Source organism: Panthera tigris, chromosome E2 (genome assembly GCF_018350195.1).
Source record: "Panthera tigris isolate Pti1 chromosome E2, P.tigris_Pti1_mat1.1, whole genome shotgun sequence".
Taxonomy (NCBI): domain Eukaryota; kingdom Metazoa; phylum Chordata; class Mammalia; order Carnivora; family Felidae; genus Panthera; species Panthera tigris.
This window is the reverse complement of record NC_056674.1, coordinates 60,452,690-60,469,988: the sequence shown is the minus strand read 5'-3', so window position 1 is coordinate 60,469,988 and position 17,299 is coordinate 60,452,690. Positions and strand designations below refer to the sequence as shown.

Sequence of the window (17,299 nt, the reverse complement as noted above, 5' to 3'; positions counted from 1 at the left end):
TCCGTGTGTGAACCTGGGGAGGTGCCTGGAGCGGGTGTCTGGGCAGCTGGCTGAGCGGTCTCCGGGTTGATCAGATAAGCCTCGGGGCTCCCGGAGGTGCCAGCACCGCTTCCCGCATCCAGAGCCCCCTCCGCTGTCACCGGGGCCCTGGTGGCCCACCGTCTCTGACCTCTCTGGTCAGCGAGGCTCGGGCTCCCGAGGCCGGGGCACTGGGTGCGGGCTCAGCCTTTCCCTCCGTCACCTGAAACTGAGGAGGGACGTCTCGTCCCAGGACATTGTGGGTGGTCCCAGGTGTCTCCCAGCCCTGGGACGCTGACCCCCGTGTCAGGGCACTGGTGACCGACGGTCCTGCTCCGGTGACCCCTGCAGGGCGCTTACCACGGCGGGGGGAGGGGGGGCTCATGTCACCTGCTCGTCTTCCACACACGGCCCCGTGCGTGCAGCAGCCCCACACAGCAGCCAGCCGAGAGCGTCCCCTGCTGGGATCCAACCCCCGTGTCCCAGGGGTCCACCCCCAGCCCTATCAGCCCAGGCACGGGGGCCTCATGTGGGCAGTGGGGCGCCGCTCGGGCCCGTCGTGGTGAAGGTGAGGGCCCCCGCCTTCCAGGGGAAAAGGGCAAGGGGCCGGCAGGTCCCTAGCGGTGGAGAAGCCCCTCTGCCGGTTCACAGTGGACACGGGCCGGGCAGCACGGGGGTCCTGGGGTGGTGTCCCCACCCCGGAGCGAAGCCAGAGGCGGTGCTGAGCCAGGGCCACGCCTGCCTCGCGGCCACACTCCGGCCCAGCCCCCCAGCCGCTGACCCGGGGCCCCGTGTGCACACCCGTACAGGGCGTCCGGTGCCCCCTTGGCACCGGTGCGGCTCCGGCACCCGGCCGCCCTCCGCTGCCGTCCTCAGCCCGTCTCTCCTCCCCGCAGTAATGAACGGCACCCACTCGCCGACGGCCGTCAACGGCGCGCCATCCACGCCCAGTGGCTTCAGCAATGGCCCGGCCACCTCGTCCACCGCCTCCCTGTCCACGCAGCACCTGCCCCCGGCCTGCGGGGCGCGGCAGCTCAGCAAGCTGAAACGCTTCCTCACCACCCTGCAGCAGTTCGGCAGTGACATCTCCCCGGAGATCGGGGAGCGCGTGCGCACGCTGGTGCTGGGGCTCGTGGTGAGTGGGGGCGGGGGCGGCGAGGGCGCGGCAGAGGGGCGCGGGCCCCCCCCGGGGCCGGCCACGGGGCTCAGGCCGACGTGAGGTTGCCTCCTCCCTCAGAACTCCACGCTGACCATCGAGCAGTTCCATTCCAAGCTCCAAGAGGCCACCAACTTCCCTCTGCGTCCGTTCGTCATCCCCTTCCTAAAGGTGAGCACAGGCCGGTCCCTGGGCCTGCCGCGGAGTCGCAGATCTGTTCCCTGCCCCGCTCTGATTCTGATGGGGCACCACCCTCTGCCCACACGGGACCCTGGCGGCTACCCCGCGGGAACCGCGCCGACCGGCCAGGCCCGGTTCCTACTCGTTAAGGCCGCGAACCAGCCGCCGGGTCGGAGGCGGGGCTGCCAGACCCAGTGCTCTAAGAGCTCGCCAGACCAGCCCCGCGTTGCGTCCCGTGCACTCATCCGCTGGACAGCTCTGTTTTGAGCACCTCCGAGGTGCCACGTGCTGCATGAGGCTTGGGGACACGGTGGTGAGCAAAGCAGGCAGAGTCCTGGAACCGATGTGCCGGCGGGAGGAAAGTCCAGCAGCCGACGCTGGTACAGACCTGTGGAGGTGGGGGGGGGGGGTTCTGGTGCAGGCCGAGGGGGACGAGGTGGGGAAGCCGTGGGGGAGCGGGGCGCAGACCCTCGCGAGCATCGGGGAGCAGGCAGAGTGAGGGAGAGGGACCGAGCGCAGACGGAGGCGTGGGGGGTGGCGTGGATGGATGGGTGTCAGATAAACAAGGGTCCTGTGGTCGGTCTCAGGAGCTAAACGGTGGACCGGGGAAGAGACGGTGTTGGGCCAGGCACATTGCTTGTGAGCAGGGCAGGTTCCTGGGCCCCAGCCCGGAGCCCCTGAATCAGAACCTGCATCTTGACAAGGTGCTGGGTGAGGCACGTGCACGCAGAAACGGGACACGCCTAGTTCTAAACCCACTGGGCCAGCTGCTCCGTTGCCGTACTTCTCAGGGCCTTCACTCCGCAGTGAGGATCACAAACCCCCCAGAGAGAGCAAAGGTGAAACGCTTCCCAGATGGGTTTGACCGTGCGACCCGTGACCCCGTGCACCTCCGGTGATCAGGGTGCCACAGAGCTCACCTCGGGGGGTGCCGTTTCCCCAGGCCTGCCGTGGCCCCTCCAGCCGTGGGCCCTGCTCAGCTGTGTGGCCGGGCCCTGGTTTGGGGCTGCCTTCCAGAGGGTGTCGAGGACAGACTAGACCAGGTGCTCCTGGATTTGAGCCCTGACCTAAGCCGCTGTGGGCCTGGGCCAAGCTTAGGGGGCCCGCCCCCGCGCCGACTCGGCTTCTGCTACGCTGGAGATCATCCCCGGGCCACTGGGAAGGGTGCACGAGGCGACGCGCGTGAAGAGGGTGGCGCGTGCTCGCTCCGCGTCAGGCGTCGGATCGGGGGATTTCGAACGCTCTGCAGACGGGGCGTGCTTTGCAAAGCTGTTCCACGGCCGGCCCTGCGGACCCCACGGCCGCCCCGTGAGGTGGGTGGCTCCTGGGGAACTAGCGCCATCCCGGTGAACGGCTTCCCGTCAGGAGAGAGGGGGGACGGGCCGGAATCTGGACCCGTCGGGCTCCAAACCCCTGGCCTTTGCAGGGCCTGCCCTGGGCCGGCACCTCATTCCCCGCAGTCCCTGGTCAAGGGGACCCTCGGTCTGGCCCCACATCCGTCACCTCCTCCCTCCTTCCTGCCCTCCCGCCCACACCCTGCTGTGCTCACACCCTGAGCTGGGACAGCAGCAGAGCCCCATCTGGCAGTCATTGGCAATTCGCAATTCGCCGGGAGCCCTGCCCCCGCCCCCCTGCCTCCTCCCACTTACTGCCGACTCCAGGCTCCCCGTCTTTGGGGACACAGTGCGCCTGCTTCTCCCGTCAGATCAAATATTTACAGCAGATGTCCCTGCCCGCTCAGCTGTCCTTGTTTATTGGAGGAGCGGGGCAGGGAAACATCCGGTGTCCCCTGCTCCCGCCCCAGTGGGGCCGCACACCCCTGCCCGCTGCACCTCCCTCCCCCGGCGTCCTGGGGACACACCCAGGCCTCGCCCTGCACGCAGGGTCTCCCCTCTGCCCACGGTGGTCCCAGCGGGCTCCCGGGTTCTTCGTGCCTAGATTGCTCTCGCGGTCATCGGGGCCAGCTGGGCCGTGGGGGCTGCCAGCCACGCTCCGTGCCTGTGACCCCACCCGGGGGCGCTGGGCCAACAGACTATTGGACAAGGATGGAGCATCTGGGCACAGCCAGCTCTGTGTGCAGGGCTCCGTGACCAGGTGCCGGCCGGAGCCTGGCCCTGAGGCCCTGCCTGGGGAGCAGCCCCCACCCCACTCATCCCAGCAGCCCCGGCCACGTGAGATCACAACGCTGCCGGGGAGCGTGGCGGGATGCCCCCTGCCCCTCCGCTGCGCCAGCTTGGTCTCCTGTCTGTGGCTTGGGCCGGCGGGGGGCTGGCACCTTCCTGGGGATTCACGGCCCACTTTACAGGGGCCCTCGGAACCGCGGCCCGCAGGAGAGGCCGGCGGTGTGACCCGCTCTGGGCTTGGGTGCTCAGCCTCTCCCACGTTGCCAGCGGCGCGGTGACCCCTCACGGGGGCAGGAATGTGCGAGTCGATTCATATGAAGCTCACAGGAGCCGTCACCCCCGGGGCAGGAGGAGCGGGAGCCTGCACAGGCAGGAAGTTAAGTGACCCGCCCAGAGTCACCCAACAGAGCCCGTGTGGGCTGGCCGCCGGGCCCACAGCGCGCGGGCTGTGTGGACATTGGATGACGGACTTGGCAGAGCAGGGGACGAACCCTAACCCTTCGTTACCAGGGAGTCATCGGCTCAGCGGACCCCCGGCCACACCGATTTCCCTTTGGCCTGGGTTCCCGTCTGTGGACAAGGTAGTTCAGGGCCCGTGTCCACAGGGCTTCTGTGGCCAGGTCTGCCCGGGTCTTGGCGTAGAGGCCTCCCCTTGCACCCCGGGCCCTGGGAACGGAATGGGGACTCCTCCCCCAGGGTCTCTGAGACCAGGGGCTCCACAGCCTGCACCGGTTGCTTCTGGCCTGGGGTTCCCCTCCCCCCACCCCCACCAAGGACCCAAGACCCCGGAACCCTCTGCTCAGCCCGACACCGTGCGTGGCTACACGGCGGGGCTCTGCAGAGGTGGGGGTTGCTGCCCCGCCCTGCCGGCCCTCCGCCCGCAACCCCAGGCTCCCAGCTGGCCCCGGCCAGCCAGGAGTCCAGATGTTTCCACTGCCCTCACAGCGAGCAGCCGGTGCCCGTGCGGTCCCCACCCTGCTGAGCCAGCCAAGGGGAGGCCGGTCGGGCGGCGGTGGTGGGGGGGGGGGGTTGCTGGCAAGGGAGGGGAGGATGTTTGGCGTCTTCAGACCTCCCGGGACCTCCTTTCCCAGCTCACGCTCCTAACGTGTTCGACAGATGGCGGGCTGGCCCCCGTTCAGCTATCCAAATAGAAAAACAGGCCCAGCAGCCGGCTGCTTGATCGGGTCCGGGCCGATGCGCTGACGGGGCCAGGGAGGCAGAGGCGGGAGAAGCCGTGGCGGGTCGGAAATGCAGGAGAAAGTCGGGGAGTTGGATCTATTTACAAATACTTGGAACTTCTGGCTCTCCCAAGCAGCCTGCCGCTGGGCCCCCGTCCAGCCCCACCCGCCGCCCCTGCCCCCCCACAGCCCTGTGGGGAAGGGGCCGCCTGTGCCCAGCACACGCGTGGGGGTGGCGGGGGCGTGGGGCCCCACCCTGGACTGTCGTTCTCCCGTGCCGTATTGTCCTTCCCCGTAAACGTGGCACCGTGTTGTCGTGTCTGTCCACCCGTGGTTGGCAGGACCGCGGGAGGTGACACCTGTGACTGCTCGTGTGCATGGTCTGGGTTCCACACTGCTCGAGGCGGGGCCGGGAGCCCACAGGAGCGGGGAGAGCAGGGGCCCCTGCCTTTAGAGTGAGCTGTGGGGGCTGCCTTCTTCCTCTCTCAGCCTCGGCTTTCCCTCCGCGCCGTGGGTAATCGGGCGCCTGCTTCCACGGGAGAAGGCAAGGAATCCTGGTGAGGAGCCCCTCCTTGCCCTCTGCAGATGCCGCTGGGGGAAGAAGCTTGGGGGTCCAGGGTCTGGGCTTGGGGTGCCACCGCACCTCAGATCACTGTGTGCTTTGGGGCGCAGTCCCACCCACGTTCCCAGACAGCAGTGGAGGAACGCAAGGCTCAGAGAGGTTGTGCAACTCGCCCGAGGGCACCAGGCGCGGCTGGCCGTCGGCCTCCCCGCCTCGCACGGGACCACACCGCTGCCTCGGCCTCGGTCAGCAGCGAGTGCGGCCGCCTCTCCCCTTGCAGGCTAACCTTCCCCTGCTGCAGAGGGAGCTCCTGCACTGTGCCCGCCTGGCCAAGCAGACCCCCGCCCAGTACCTGGCCCAGCACGAGCAGCTCCTGCTGGACGCCAACGCCTCCTCCCCCATCGACTCCTCGGAGCTCCTTCTGGAGGTCAACGAGAATGGCAAGAGAAGGACCCCTGACCGGTACATGCGGGGGGGGGGGGCGGACAGGGCATCCTGTGGCCAGGAGGGAGGTCGGGGTCGGGGGGCTGCCTCTCCAGAGCTGCCTCTGGTCCCCCAGCTCAGCGGGCACCCAGCAGCAGGGCCGACCGAACACGGGCCGACACTGCTGCGTTCCGTGGCCTGTGGCTAGTGGCTGAGACCGCTGAGCCTCACCTGCCAGGCCACCGCACGGGGCTGGGGCGAGGCATCCCGAGGACTCGGATGGCCCCCTGGGAGGACCAGGGAGGGGGCAGGAGGCAGTTCGTGTGGCACAAATTGCCTGGCTCCTCCTTTCGGGCCGGATGTGGAGCCGAGTGTCCCCAGGACTGGCCCTCGGTGCCAGTCACAGACCTGCCGGAGCGTGCCTGTCCACGTCCTTGCTCCCCAACTCGGGCGCCGGTTCTTGACCCCTGGCCCCAGGAGGCCACCCACCAGCGGAGGCGGGGTGGGGGGTGGCGGGGGGAGTGGAGTCTGAAACGAGACCCAGAGGAGGGACAGCAGGGGCGGGGACTGGGCAAGGCTCTCTCTGTGCCCACGCCTGTCTCCCTCTCACCCCTCCGGCCTGGGCTGTTGTCCACGGCTCATGGTCCGTGACCCCCCGCCCCCGCCCGCTCTTCCGGTCAGGACCAAAGAGAATGGGTCAGACCGTGACCCGCTGCACCCCGACCACGTCAGCAAACGGCCGTGCACCCTGAGCCCCGCCCAGCGCTACAGCCCCAGCCACGGGCCGCCCCAGCCCACGCCGCCGCCGCCACACTACCGCCTGGAGGACATGGCCATGGCCCACCACTTCCGTGACCCCTACCGCCATCACGAGCCCCGGGAGCTGCGGGAGCGCCATCGGCAGCTTGGTGAGCGGTGCTGGGGGGCACACGTGTGTGCTTGCACACTCGCGCCTGCGTGTGGCCGGGGGAGCAGAGGGCTGTGATGTGCGCGGCGGCGTGGGGGAGGCTCGCTGACATCCTGACCTTGTCTGTCCAGGAAGGATGCTGAGGAAACGGGTGTGGAGAAAAGATTTGATGGGGTGGGGGCCCTGGGGCCCAGAGGGAAACCCCACCCTGGCTGGGCTGTGACCCTTAGGGAGGGCCATCCTTCCCTGACCTCTGTCATGGGGTCTGACGTCCCCCACCCTCAGGGCCGTGGGGGGGGGGGCCTCTGTCGCCCAGAGGAGGGGCAGGTACAGAGCCAGGGGGCACGCGGGCTCTCGGGGTGCAGCGGGGCCCGGCGCGGCCAGCCGGGAAGAGACCACTGTGAGGTAGGGTGGGCACGTGGGGAGTCTCCCAAGTCACGGGCACTGTGGCTCCGGCCTCCGGGGCACCCCAGGGAAAGCAAAAAGGCCCATGAGCCCTCGTTGAGCACCACCGACTGCACACACCCCACCCTGCCGTCCGAGCAGGGTGACGACGAGCCTGACAACACCAAGCGTGAGCGCCCCCGTCACGGTGGGTGAGCTGTGTGCTTGGAGGAAGGAGACGGGGGAGCCGGGCTGTCAGGGGACAGAGGGATCGGACCTCCACCGGGTCCCCGCTGTGCGTCCCCGCCGGGTCCTGTGTCCTCTCTGCCTCAGTCCCTTCCTCTGTCAGCTGATCCAGCGGGAGTCCGCACCGCAGGGTCGGAGGGACTTGCCACAGGGCCTGGCACGGTGAGGCCTGGGAGTGAGGCCAGTCCTGCGACCTGTGCCTGCGTCGTATTCTTTATCCGTTACGGGAGGCAGCACGCCCCGCTGCTTGTGTGTGTGACGCATCCACAGGCCCGGAGCACAGATGAGGAGGCCCAGAGAGCATAATTCACGTGCCCGAAGCCTTCTAGCCGCGCCTGTCTGATCTTCTGACCCTCCTCTGTGCTGGGGACTCAGATGAATGGGACCGGCCCACAGCCAAGGGGCTCCCGGTGGGGGCGGGGGGTGGGGGGCGGGTAGGAGGCTGGAAACAGCCGCTCCTGCGAGCCCCAGGGCACCCGTGGGGGCCCAGAGGCAGGGTCAGCAGAGGCCTTGCCCTGTACAAGGCCGTCTCCCCGCCCCCACCCTGCGGAAGCGTCCAGGGCCTGGGCCCAGGCAGCAGGTGACAGCGTCTGGCTCCCTGCGGCCGGGTCGGGCAGGTGCTAATTCCCACCCGCTTCTGCTAATGCAAAAATAAACGCCAGCTGTCAGGCAGATCTCAGCCACTATTTTGGTTGGGGCGTTGGCGCAGGCCCCGGGGTCCGCGGGTGGCGGGGCAGGGTGGCGGACGGTGGCCGTGGCCGCTGCCTCTCGCTCCTCCTGCAGCGCGAGGTGGCCCGGCACGTTTGGGGGGCTAGGAGACCGCCAGGGCCTGGAAAAGGCTTAAATAGAGAGACCTCAGCCCGGGAAGCCCTGGCCAGCCCCGGGCCACCCAGCATAGGCTTGAGGCACCACCAGCGTGGGGCTGAGAGCATCTGATGTGTCAAAAAAATCACGTGAGGACGATCAGACACTGTTGCCTTGGCGTGAATTCCTCAGTTCCGAGTTGTTTTCTTTCTCATCACCGGGCTTGGCGGGGAGGGCACCCCATTGTTTCAGTCTCTGGAGCTGTACCAGCCAGCAGCTGAGGGCACTGTTATGGCTTGGGCTGACCTTGGGTGACCTTGAGCAAGCACATCCCCTGAGCAGCCTCGGTGTTCTCATCCGGAGGATGGGAATGACCACAGAACTCCCCCTGGAGGCCGACAAGGGGCGAAGCGCTTGGCACAGAGCCCTGCTGGGTACCTGGGGCCCTCCCCTCCTGGGCACTTCCTGAAAGCCTTCTCGCGGCCCCAGGAGGCGGGCAGGGCAGGGAAACTGAGGCACAGAGTGGTGAGGGGAGGGGCCTGGGGTCCCACGGGGAACGAGTGTTGGGGCTTCTGGTTTCCCAGACCCCACTGCCTCCCAGGGGACCACACTTGGACCCAGCCGCTGAACCAGAGCAAGCCTCTTGCCCAGCTGGAGCTCGGCCCAGGAGACACGGCAGCCCTGCCCTGGGGACTGACACAGCCAGCTGGGGGGACTAAGAATAAACAAGGAAGCCTCCAGGATTGTTTGACAAACGGATATGCGTGGGGCTGAATGAATTCTGAAGGGCTCAGGGTTGCTGAGGAGAGGGCCTGGGACCTGGGCTTCGAGGGATGTATAGAAGTCCAGCTGGCTGAGAGGAACGGGTACAGCATGAGCTGTGAGCCACTAGTGAGCCCCTGGGGGCTTCTGAGAAGTGGCAAGGCCATCGAAGTGAAGCCTGGGGCAGCTACCATGGGCAGCAGGGGCAGGAAAATCGAAAGATGCTGGATTTGGATGCAGGGAGGTGGGGGAGAGGTGGCCAGGCATCGACTGAGGGATAGGAACCCGTCTCTTCCTCCCAAGCATTGACTAGAGGCCAGACCTGTTCTTGACCTCCCCCTAAAGGCAGTGGACAGAGGGTCAGTGCCCAGGGCCCCCTTCCTCCCCCTCTCCACTTTCCTGAGGTGGGCAAAGCCCATGCACTGGGCCTGGGGAGCACGACACATGACCTAGCGGGCCCGGGGCAGTGCCTGGGATGAGTGGTCTGGCCTGGGGAGCAAGGAGCTGTACCTGGTGGGCACAGGTTGGGGCCTGGAGGACAGGGGAGGGGCATGGGGCGGAGCCGGGGGGTGGGGGGGAGTGTACAAGCAAGCTAGGTTACAGGGTGGGGCCTGGAGGACCTGGACGGGGCCTGGGGCAGAGGGTGGATCCTGAGGGATGGAGAGAAGGCCTGGGGTGTGGGGCATGGGGCGGAGCCTGGAGGACTCGGGCAGGGCTTGGGGCACAGGGCGGAGCCTGGAGGATGTGGGCGGGGCCTGGGGCACAGGGCGGAGCCTGAAGGATGGAGAGAAGGCCTGGGGCCTGGGACAAGGAGCAGGGCCTGAGTGTCCACACCACCCTACAGCGGTACACGGGTCCCGGCAGGAGGAAGTGATCGACCACCGCCTCACGGAGCGGGAGTGGGCAGAGGAGTGGAAGCACCTGAACAACGTGAGTGTCCGGGCCCGAGGCCACGGTACCACCCCTATTCCTGGAGTTCCGCCCAGCCCGTGGGACTCCGGTGCTGCGGGGGCTGGGGGGTGGCAGGCTCAGTGCCGGCTTGGCTTCGGCCTGTGCCTGCCTGCCTCAGCCCACCCTCTGCTCTGGGCAGCCCCTCAGAACCATCCCTTCTCTGCCCCTGCAGAGCATGTCTGTCTCTGGGAGAGAGGGGCTTTGGCCTGGTGTTGGGACCCCTTCAACATCGTTTTCGGGGTCATCTCTCCCCTGCTGCCTTCGTGGGGAGGGAGCCCAGGCAGGTGTGGTCCCCAGGGCAGAGCACAGCCCCAACAGTTGAAAGGAGAGCCCCCAGCCCCTGTGTTGGAACAGACCTCCCCGAGAGCCTGGTCTTCCCTCCCACCCCCCGTGCTTGGTGCCTTTCCAGGCAGCGGAGGCAGATTTTCGCACTGTTGCCGGGAGCGCGCTGCGGCCAGCCCTCGCGGACAGTGGGCTGGCCCAGGCCCGGGGTGCGAAAGGTCCCTGGCCGTCGCCCACACTGAGCGGCCACACCCAGCCTGCGTGCTCACGGCCACCGCCCGCCCGCAGCTGCTGAACTGCATCATGGACATGGCTGAGAAGACTCGACGGTCGCTCACCGTGCTGCGTCAGTGCCAAGAGGCCGACCGCGAGGAGATCAACCACTGGATCCGGCGCTACAGCGACACCGAGGACGCCAAGAAGGGCCCCGTGCCTGCCACCGCCCGGCCCCTCAACAGCTCCGTGGGTGCAGAGGGGTCCCAGCTAGGTGCGTGCTGAGCGGGTGACAGGGGGACCGGGGGGTGCACCGCAGGGGCGCCGAAGACCGAGGCCAGCGCCCCCATTCTGGCACTCGCTGCAGTAAAGCACAGCCCAGGAGTTTCCCTGCAAAGGGACGTGCTTTTTGTGCTCTGCATAAAGATGCTGCCTGACTCGCGGGAAGCCTAGACTCAGGGTGCCAGCAGCCAGGGGCCCCCGAGGGTCTCCAGTCGCTCTGTGGATGACGACCACGGAAACCAAGACAGATCCGAGAAAGCCCAGGTCCAGCTGGATCCAAGCTGCTTCAGCTCAGAGCACCTCCATCCCGACATAGCCCTGCCCCGCACCAGCAACTGATACGGGGTTTCTGGCCACGGGCACCTCGGGGACCCCCCCCCCCCAAGGACACACACCAGGCCCCCCTTACCCAGCTGGGTGTGGCCCCGTTCTGTGCATAATGCTGGCACCCCCTGTGTTTCAGACGCCCACCGGGAGTTCATGCCTAGGACCCTCTCTGGCTACATGCCCGAGGAGATCTGGAGGAAGGCTGGTGAGTGGGGTCGGCCTGGGGAGTGGGGTCCGACCCTGCGGGAGCGGGTGGAGTGCATTTAGTATTCCGGGTAGGACACCTGTCCACTCTCCATCTGCAGGCGTGCGAGCAAGCCACGTGGCAGAATAGCACGGGTCCCTGGGTTCTGCACACACACACGTGCACACACACACACACACACACATGTGAGAGGTGCCGAGGGAGTGCCTGTGACCATGGCGCTGAGCACATCGCCTCGTGGGGACAGACTTCGGGAGCCAATGGCCAGCTTGAGAAAGAAGGGGGGAGCTCAGCAGAGGTGGTGGCAGTGGAGAGGAGCGCACGCCCCCCCCCCCATACGTTTTGATTAGTGGATGGATTCACCGTGAACTATCAGGACGAGGGAGAAAGTCTCAGGGTCTGGAACGCAAGGCAAGTGGAGCGTCCCCACCCAGAACTGGAGGCTGAAGGGCCACAGACAGGCAGCAGCTGCCCAGAGCAAGGCAGGGCAGGGCACAGGCCTGGACGGGAGGGCGGGGTCCTCACTTCCCTCGGCCTGTCCCCTCTGCCTCCGTCTGGTGACCCGGGGCCGGCAGCTCACCACAACGAGTGTGCACAGGGGAGCCCCGCTAATCCCACCCCACCCTCCCCACACTGCTGCGAGAAGGGCACTGCCGGTAAACTGAGGCAGGCGTGAGCAGCTGTGAGTAGTTCCCGGGGTTGGGGAGCACAGTGTAATCCAAACAGGTGCCCTGGCTCAGCTCTGAACGGCAGGCTTCTCTGCGGGCGCGAGCAGGCCGCAGGCGGCGAGTGGGGGTGGTGACAGAGGGCTTTGGGAGTGACAACGATGCAGAGGCCTGGACGGGGTACCCCCAGACTGCTTCTAGATGGGCCACAGGGGAACCCGACTGTTGGTGGGGCGGAGGTACAGCTGTGGTTCTCAAAGCGGGTGCCGAGACCCGGCATCAGCATCGCTTGGAACCCGTTAGGAACACAGGTTCTCGGGCCTTCCCCAAGCCCGCTGAATCCAGGTCACGGGTGGGCTCGGCCCCTGCCCTCCAGGGCGGTACCACCGCACCCTGAGGTTTGGAACCACGGGATAGATTCGGGCCTGGGAGACGCCCCCGCGACCACGCCCGCGCTCGCCCGCCCCGTCGCTGGGGCACGGGCCCCGCCCACGGCGCGAGGCCTCGGGGAGCAGTTGGGCCGGGCCACGTGACCGCGGCCCGCACCTCCTTTGCAGAAGAGGCCGTGAATGAGGTGAAGCGGCAGGCGATGTCGGAGCTGCAGAAGGCGGTGTCGGACGCGGAGCGAAAGGCCCACGAGCTCATCAGCACGGAGCGCGCCAAGATGGAGAGGGCCCTGGCGGAGGCCCGGCGGCAGGCCTCAGAAGACGCCCTGACTGTCATCAACCAGCAGGAGGACTCCAGCGAGGTAGGGCCGCCCAGCCTCCAGGTTCCAGACCCTGAGGCCCCACTCCATCGCCTCCCAGCCTCGTGACCTCGGGCGGCCGGTGAGGCGGGTCCCCTGGGCAGATGTGGACGCTGAGGGCTCCAGAGGGTAGGTGGCTGGCTCTAGGCTGCGCCCTAGGAAGTCACAGGCCGTTCAGCCTGGGACTCAAACCTCGGCCGGGAGACGCTTGGAGTCCCCTTGACTCCATGGCCGCGTCCCCGTGACCCCGTGGCCAGGTCTCCATGATGCCGTGGCCACGTCCCCGTGACTCCATGGCCGCGTCCCCGTGACCCCATGGCCAGGTCTCCATGATGCCGTGGCCACGTCCCCGTGACTCCATGGCCGCGTCCCCGTGACCCCGTGGCCAGGTCTCCATGATGCCGTGGCTGCGTCCCCGTGACCCCGTGGCCAGGTCTCCATGATGCCGTGGCCGCGTCCCCGTGACCCCGTGGCCAGGTCTCCATGATGCCGTGGCCACGTCCCCGTGACCCCGTGGCCAGGTCTCCATGATGCCTTGGCCACGTCCCCGTGACTCCATGGCTGCGTCCCCATGACGCCGTGGCCGGGTCTCCATGATGCCGTGGCCACGTCCCCATGACTCCATGGCCGCGTCCCCGTGACCCCGTAGCCAGGTCTCCATGATGCCGTGGCCACATCCCCATGACGCCGTGGCCGGGTCCCCATAATGTCGTGGCCGCATCCCCGTGACGCCGTGGCCGCGTCCCCGTGACCCCGTGGCAGGGTCCCCGTGACACGTGGCCGGGTCCCGGTGGGGTTGTTTGCAGTGCGTGCTTATCCCAGTCTGCGGCCGGCCAGGCTGCCTTGGGGATTCGGCCCCAGGCACGCCCCGCGGCCCCCCCTGACCGTGTCCCCCTCCCCCAGAGCTGCTGGAACTGCGGGCGCAAGGCCAGTGAGACCTGCAGCGGCTGCAACGCGGCGCGCTACTGCGGCTCCTTCTGCCAGCACAAGGACTGGGAGAAGCACCACCACGTGTGCGGCCAGAGCCTGCAGGGCCCCGTGGCCGCCGTGGCCGACCCGGGGCCCGGACAGCCCGACGCCACCGCCGGCCTGGGCCCCTGCCTGCCCGCAGGCGCCGCCAGCCCCAGCGAGGCCAGCTCCGCGGGGCCCTCCCGCCCCGGCTCCCCCGGCCCACCCGGACCCCTGGACGCCGCGCCCCGCTGACCCCCAGGCCCCGCCGCCCGGCCCCCCACCCCCACCCCCCGCGGCCACCGCGCCCTCCGGCCCCGCCCGGCCGCCGCCCCCGACCCTGGGGCCCTGGGAGCCGGCCGGAGCCGCTGCTGCTACTGCTTCTCTCCAAAAGAAAACAGAACCGACGAAAACTGCATCAACGCAACTTCCTCAGCAACCTGGCGGCCCCCCCGCCGCGACCTCGAGCATCCTCAGAGACCTCCCGCCAAGCTTTAGACGGCAGGGCGGCCGGCGTGCCCACGCCAGCTCTGCCTGCCGCCCTCGTGCCCTCCGTTCTTCTGACTTTCACACACTGTCTCTTTAATGAACAAAATCTAGTTGGTGGCTTATGTTTTCGGTGAAGAATTTTGGGGGGTTTTGTGGAACAGAACTACTCAGAAACGGACCCAGAAAATGGGGGTCTTGTCCCCTTCCCGGTTAAAACGGGGAACAGAAAATTGTCGTGTTACAGCTGGAGGTCTGAGCCGCCGCGACACGGTGGCCGCCCCGGGGGCGTGCGGCCAGTGCGGTGAAGACGGTAAGAAGAATTTCGATTTCCGACTCGAGAAACGTGGTTTGCTTTCAGGTTATTTTTTTTCTTTTAATGTCAAACTCTTTGGCTTTAAGTAGAAATCCAAAAAGGTTTTCGAAAAACAGGGAGGGAAGCGCACCTGTCAACTACCTTGCCAGCTAGCCAGCCAAGGACGCCGGACACACCTCTGCTCCAAAGGAAACCCAAAAAGCAAACACAAAACGTCAAAATCCAAAATGTTTTCGTCACTGCCAAAGTACCTTTCCCACGGCTTTACCCCACTCCTGGATTTGTTCATCTGTCGTCCCGTTCTCTCGCTCTGATTCCGTGTCTGGGGTGTGGGCGCTCGGGGTCTGGAGGGCGTCGCCCGGCAAGAAGCAACGTGTCTCTTTTCCACGACGGCAGGACCTCGGCTGGACACGCGTGCGGGGGACGCCCCCGTCTGTCCTCACGCCCTCTGTGAATCTTCATCACGTTGCATGTTTCCCACTTGTGAGAAAGCACTAACGTGTCCTTCCCAGGAGAGAAGAGTTCCGAAACGAAACTGTGACAATCTCTCGGGTTGATTCTTGACTGCTTTTCGAAGCACCAGGAGACAGCAACTGGGCCTTCGGACTCCTGCTTCTCCGCGTCTCCTCCTCTACCTCTCCTCCCGCCCCACGAGGCCGTCCCACCGCCCCCCCCCCCGCCCCAGCCCCCGGCCCCGCAGCCGCCGCACCTGCTCCCCTCTCTTCACACTGTCGCAGACATAGGAGAAAAGCCGCAGACGGGAACGGTCTGCCCTCACCGCGCCTGCCGGACTCTCGGTCAGCTGTATATAACCCCGCGTCCCTGTCCAGCTGCTCCTCGGGGAGGTGGTCTCTCGGACCCCCCGGCCCTGTCCCCTCCCCCCACTCAGCCGCCCCGATGATCTCAAGGAGGCAACGAAGGAGTGAGGAGAGCCTCACGTGTACTCCCCGGGAGGAAAAGAGCAGACGCGGCCCACGATCCGGCCTGCGTCGCCGTGAGGAATTCCCGGGACTGGAGGGCAGTACGGGGCGTCAGCAGCTGCTGAAGTGGGGGTTCCTGGGCGCCCCGCCCAGAGGCAAGTCAGTGGTGTAATGCGTTAATGTGAATGTACATAGTCCTCGCGGAGGTCCCAATGATGATGTTCACGGCGACGGTAATTACAAAGGGATGTTTGCCAAATAAAAAAGAGAAACCACGGAAGCATGTGAGGTTTAGGAAGTAGATTCTCAAAGACACTGGCACCGTGTTCCTGCGGGGAGCAGTGGGCTTGTTTGCTGTTGTGTTTTCAGAGTTGTAAGAATCCCTCGTTCGGTGCGCGGAGAAGGGGTTCCGCGCGGCTGCCTCGGCCGCCCCGAGCCCCGCCTCACGGCAGAACCCAATTCTGAAAGTCGCGATAGACCCATCTCTTCCTCCGGAAATTTCCCCAGGCTCCAGCCACGGGTCTGCGAACCTCTCAGAGGTTTGCTTTCGTGGGTTTCAGAAAAGCAAGGACCAGTTTGGGATTGGGGCTCTGGATGAGCCGGTGGAAGCCTGCCGTATGTTTCCAGGCCTCTGTCTCTCTCGCGCGGGTGTGGACCTATTCAAATGGTGGTTTCGGCTGTGCCCCTTGGAGGCCCGAGGTTGTGCTGGTGAGTGGCCGTGTCAGAAGCGCATCTGTCCCGGGCACGTGGGGGGTCTGGGTGGGCAGATCTAAGGCCCCGTTGACGCATGTCCCTGACACCAGGACTGGGGTGAGGTATGGAGGAGCCAGCCTGTTCCCCTTCCCCTCACAAGGTCGCCCTTTGGGGATCAGCAGACACATCAGAGAAAGCAGCACGTTGGCAGCCGGTGGTGTCCCAGCCACACCACAGGCTGAGGGTCCGAGACGGGACAGCCCCTCCCACCCTCTCTGCTCTGGGAGCTGGTGTTCCCGTGGGTCACTGTGCTCAGGCCGCGTTCAGCCAAAGACCTCGCCGCGGAACCAAACACGGATGGCCGGCTTTGGGGAGGAGGAGGGCAGGAGGAGTTTCTGCACTGGGGGTCGGACTGGGACCAGGGCACGGCTGTGCCCCTGCCTCTCTTATGCCAAGAGGGGACCCGCACACAAGCAGGTCTAGCCTCCTGCTCTCTGCTCAGCGGCTGTCCTGCCCTGCCGCTTCCCGAGCTTATAAACCATGGGCCAACAGCGCAGCGTGCGAGGGGCTCCTTCCCGCCAGCCACCGCCAGGGTTAGACACGACACGCGGGTGACCCAGCGGCTCAGGGAGATGCCGCTTCTCATACAGCCTCCTTCCGCCCAAATCAAACCAAAACGGCACCTCTGCTGTTCTGAGACCAAAGCTGCCACAGGAAGGCAGACTGAGGCGGGCAGGCAAGGTGGCAGCCAGGACTCCAGGCCACAGCGCCGAGCCACGTACGATAGACAGATCGGGGGGGGGGGGGGGGGGAGGGGACAACAGAGTGGATGCTGGCACCCTAGACCCTCTCTGCCACCCCCCAGTGTGACCCCCCGACCTTTCCCACCCCCTCCTCCATCTCCTTGTTTCCCATCCTAGGATATGTCACCATCCCCAGGTGATGTCTGGGGGGTGACAGTGCCTCCTATCCCACGTGTAAGCAGGTGGGCACCCCCTCCCCCAGGCTCCATCTGAATGGAGGGTCTCCATCCCCACAGCTCACCAGGACCGAAGGGAAGCCTTGGGGGTCCGGGAGGGTCAGGGCCGTAGGACAAGAGGAGCTAGACGCCCAGGCAAGGGGCTTCCCCGGGGCCCCCCAGGCGGGGCCCCTCATCAAAGCCCCTAGAGGTTCAGTGGCAGAAGGAGACGAACAGGAGAGGGGCCAGGAGGGTTAGGGTTTGGTTTCATCCCAGTGACAGTGGTGGAAAGGGATCAGGACAGGCCCCGCCCTGCTCCTGTTTGCCAGCTTTCCCAAACGTATCCTCAAAATGACACCAAAGCTCCTTCACCGTTCCAGCCTGCTCTAGCCGGCATGTCTGGCCATTATTCTTCCCGTCCCCGCAGCCAACCTACAATTGTTTCCTGATTCTTTTCTTTCCCCAGCTCACTCTTCTGACCAATCCGGCCATCTGGCCATCGGCCAACCCATTCATCCATCCATCCATCACCTATGTCTCTGCCCACCCAGCCACCCACCTCTCC

General features: G+C 66.5%; 1 protein-coding gene across 7 annotated transcripts in view; it reads left to right on the top strand.

Annotated features, from left to right (window-relative positions):
* The window catches only part of CBFA2T3 (CBFA2/RUNX1 partner transcriptional co-repressor 3), an 80,915-nt gene extending 67,299 nt beyond the window's left edge, over window positions 1-13,616 (top strand). For all 7 annotated transcript variants that reach the window (XM_042968763.1, XM_042968762.1, XM_042968764.1 and 4 more), the window contains 9 exons: window positions 915-1,153; window positions 1,256-1,345; window positions 5,498-5,679; window positions 6,322-6,548; window positions 9,588-9,673; window positions 10,265-10,463; window positions 10,935-11,003; window positions 12,226-12,416; window positions 13,317-13,616. In XM_042968763.1, the coding sequence (XP_042824697.1) occupies window positions 915-1,153; window positions 1,256-1,345; window positions 5,498-5,679; window positions 6,322-6,548; window positions 9,588-9,673; window positions 10,265-10,463; window positions 10,935-11,003; window positions 12,226-12,416; window positions 13,317-13,616 (1,583 nt within the window). The remainder of the gene's footprint in view (window positions 1-914; window positions 1,154-1,255; window positions 1,346-5,497; window positions 5,680-6,321; window positions 6,549-9,587; window positions 9,674-10,264; window positions 10,464-10,934; window positions 11,004-12,225; window positions 12,417-13,316) is intronic.
* Window positions 13,617-17,299: the final 3,683 nt, after the last annotated feature.